The 4,018-nt window shown below is 46.8% G+C and overlaps 1 protein-coding gene across 1 annotated transcript in view; it reads left to right on the top strand.

Moving 5' to 3' along the window:
• The first annotated feature begins 1,961 nt into the window (after positions 1–1,961).
• syt17 (synaptotagmin XVII) overlaps positions 1,962–4,018 on the top strand; it is a 6,933-nt gene continuing 4,876 nt past the window's right edge. Inside the window, exon 1 of the mRNA XM_067231422.1 lies at positions 1,962–2,243. Within this exon, the coding sequence (XP_067087523.1) occupies positions 1,962–2,243 (282 nt within the window). The remainder of the gene's footprint in view (positions 2,244–4,018) is intronic.

Here is a 4,018-nt window from a genome sequence, read left to right on the forward strand (position 1 = left end):
TCTAGTTTGACGTTGGGGTTTATAAACCAGGGAGATCTAGTTTGACGTTGGGGTTTATAAACCAGGGAGATCTAGTTTGACGTTGGGGTTTATAAACCAGGGAGATCTAGTTTGACGTTGGGGTTTATAAACCAGGGAGATCTAGTTTGACGTTGGGGTTTATAAACCAGGGAGATCTAGTTTGACGTTGGGGTTTATAAACCAGGGAGATCTAGTTTGACGTTGGGGTTTATAAACCAGGGAGATCTAGTTTGACGTTGGGGTTTATAAACCAGGGAGATCTAGTTTGACGTTGGGGTTTTCCGTCGTGTTCGTTCCGGGCAGCTGTAAAAGTTAAGAATGTGACATTGTTTCCAATCTGTTCAGAAGCAGAGATGTGTTCCACGGTTTTATGGTTCCGGTGTCCGCGTGGAACAGCCCGGGGGGTGCCAGAAGTACGAAAATTGAATTTTGGGGAGCATGATTCAAAGTGGGGCTAATGACAAACATCCTCAGTGCTCAGAAAAGAAATTAAGGATTTTAACGACACAGTAAAACATCTACTACCGGAGGTATCTGGTTAATTGAAAATGCGCCTGACCACTTTAACAGAATATGTAAATTAATCAAAATTAAAAATCTGTGGACTGAAAATTCGATGATAAATTACAAAATCCACTTGGGGTGGGGTGAATTATATTAAGGTTGTTAGAGCCATAAGCTGTTGGCTTGGCATGGACTGATCTGACCCGCCCTACACACACACACACACACACACACATACACACGCACACACATTCATGCTTCGTTGTAAATGGTTCTCACAAGTTGTACTTGTGGGGCTTGTGTGGATGCAAAACTTCACATCTGCTTTTAAGGAACAGGCACAAACTCTAGCTCTGTTTCTCCCTCAACAGGGAGTTAGAGGGAGGCGCGGAGGGAAACGAGAGTAGAGAGGGATGAAGAGGAGAGGAGAGAGGGAGGAAGAGGAGAGGAGAGAAAGGGATGAAGAGGAGAGGAGAGAGGGAGGCGGGGAGAGGAGAGAGGAAAAACATTGAGATGGAGGGAAACTGAGTTGCCTGAGAAAGGGGGGGGGGGGGGTGAGAGAGAAGTAAAATGAGCGCAGACACATTGAGGAAAGAATGTGTTTATGTCTGAATACATGCGTGTATGAATGGGTGTTTGTGTAACTATTAGAAAGAGGGAAGAGAAGTGGGAGGAGGGAGACTGAGAGAACAGATTGAAAAAGAAAGAGAGAAAAAGGTAGGAAGACAGAGTGAGAGAGAGAGAGAGAGAGAGAAGAGAGAGAGAGAGAGAGAGAGAGAGAGAGAGAGAGAGAGAGAGAGAGAGAGAGAGAGAGGAGAGAGAGAGAGAGAGAGAGAGCGAGGGCGAGAGGGGAAGGGATTAGCAGAGGGAGCAGGATAAAAAGAGGGTGAGATGGAGGGGTGGCTAAACGAATCTTAATAGTTTTATAACTGTGCCGGTGAATCCTGACATGCTTTTACAGCTCCAGTCCGGGCTGACACGTAATGTTCAGGGTAATTACAGTGTGCCATGTTGGCTGCTAACCCCCTGGCGCAGGAACGCTCGGTGCTGCTCTGGCATGTCAGAGGAGCGCAAGGCCCCTGATCTCACACACACGCTACACACACTACACACGCTACACGTTACACACACGTTACACACATGCACATTACACGCGCACGTATTACACACACAAGCACGCATGTACGCACACATTCACGCACACACACAATAAGTGGATATGTGCACACATATATATATATATTCCCTCCATATATATAGACATGCCTCAACTGTTTGATGATTTTCACAAACAATATGGCTCATTAGTATACTCCTCACTGCACATTCCACCATGACGGGTTTTGCCCTGAGAACAATGTTCATGAAAACAACACGACCTTATTACAATTAAATGTTTGTTTCAGTTTGAAAGCTCAACATTAAATGGGTACAGAATGGAATTCTACAAGGGGTTACACACCCTCTCACCCACAAATCACAGAAACAGCTTCTCTACAATCAGGACCAGAGACAGCTTAGGCACCAGGGACAACTTCAGCACCAGGGACAGATTCAGCACCAGGGACAACTTCAGCACCAGGGACAGATTCAGCACCAGGGACAGATTCAGCATCTGGGACAGCTTCAGCACCAGGGACAGATTCAGCACCAGGGACAACTTCAGCACCAAGGACAACTTCATCACCAAGGACAGCTCCTCCACAATCACGACTACAGTACCAGCAGTCGCTACAAAGAATAGGCAGCACTGAACTCATTCACTTCAATGCACAGACTGATTGAATGTTCAGTCAAGACAACTCAGTTCTATCAGCAAGGAAACCAGCACACCTACAGTACTAGGGCCCATAACCTGATAGTCTACTTTGAGTGTTATGATTTGATGGGTCACCATTTACCCCCTTAGTTGCTATTCATTAACAGACTTCATGTGTCCATGCTGAATTCTGAGGCTTTTAATTGGTGCCTGATGACGCAATCCTTCCAAGTCTTTGGGTTGACTCATCAGTTTTACAACCCTGGAGGGAGACAGTCTGACGCGAGCGAGCACAAATAAACACAAGTCATCCAGTCCAGACAAAAATACATACATGCAAATACACGCACACGCTTTGTTTAAAAAAAATCAACGGTCACATGCACACACGTGCACACTTTGACAAACACACTTTCATCCTGGCAATCTACTAATTAAGAGACATTATACGTGCACATATTTTCGCCCAGCTGTCCGTAGGTCTGGTACGCTATTAATGCATGATCTGTCTGATGCACAGAGTAAGGGAGAAGATTCAGATGAAGCTGAAGGTGAAATGGCCTCATCTCTCTGACGGAAGACCTGACTGATTCCCTAGTTTAGTCAAGACAATCACGTATTAGATTTGAGCATTTATAGTTACATGACATGGTCATGTAGGTTTTGACTTTGACGGAGTGGATGATCTAAGGGAAGCGCTCCCTGCCTCCTCGATGCAACACATACATACATGACATATGAGGCAGGGAGCAACAGAGACATTATCCCCCTGGTGGATAGAACATACAGACGGCATGGGGGAGAAGGGGACGGTGGAGGGTGGCAGCAGCACTGATCATACAACAAATGGGCTGAGTGTGTGCGTGTGTGTGCGTATCCGCACAGCCTTTTAATGCCGTCTAATCGGACGTGGCCCAATAGGCTTGTGCTGCTCACACAGGTGTGATAATGAGCGGATGACGCGCGCTGCCCTGCCTGAACTAGCTGCGCTTATTTGTTGACAGTCTCAGCAGAGAAGTCTGATCAGAATGAATCCCGAGCAGAGCTTGGCGCTCGGATGACTGGGTTATATCAGCTCTTCCTAAGAAAGCCTTGACTTCCCCTGATAAATAACAATGGCAGAGAGATGAAAATAAACCTGGTTCCCTCTGACAGAAAACAGATATCCCAGACAGACTCCGAGCATGAGACTGGGGTGGTGAGGGCTAACTTCCTGGGACAGCTGGATCCGCGAGATCGCGACCACTCGTCTATCTTGCCAAGCTCCGAGTCATTCGTTTGAACCGCAGTGGTTCGGGCCAATCAGAGTCCTGGCAGCTAAGGGAGTGGTTGTGCTACTGGTTGTGATGCCAGATGGTGTTGGACAGATGCTTCATCCAATCACATCATCCCAGTCTTTTTGGAATGTGCCTGCCATTTCCAAACAGTTTTCCAAGGATGACTTCCCAGATGGGACTGTGTAACAAGTCATCTAGCGACGTCAGGTTAGGTGAAGACGGCAGCTAAAAGGAAACCCAAAACATCTTCTCACATGCCAGACGGGCTATTTCTTCCCATTCTGGGGGCTGGTATATCACTTGTCTGTCTTTGCCTCCATCTTGACAGCCCAGACACTCTCCCTCTTCATCTTCCATCCATCCATCCCCTCTCTCTCTTTCCGTCTCTCTGAGGGAACCTTCGGATGTTCCCACAGCTTGTTTTCAGTTCCATCCAGAGTTTTTCCTCTTTTCCCTC

The sequence above is a fragment of the Osmerus mordax genome, chromosome 3 (genome assembly GCF_038355195.1).
Source record: "Osmerus mordax isolate fOsmMor3 chromosome 3, fOsmMor3.pri, whole genome shotgun sequence".
NCBI classification, from domain to species: Eukaryota; Metazoa; Chordata; class Actinopteri; order Osmeriformes; family Osmeridae; genus Osmerus; species Osmerus mordax.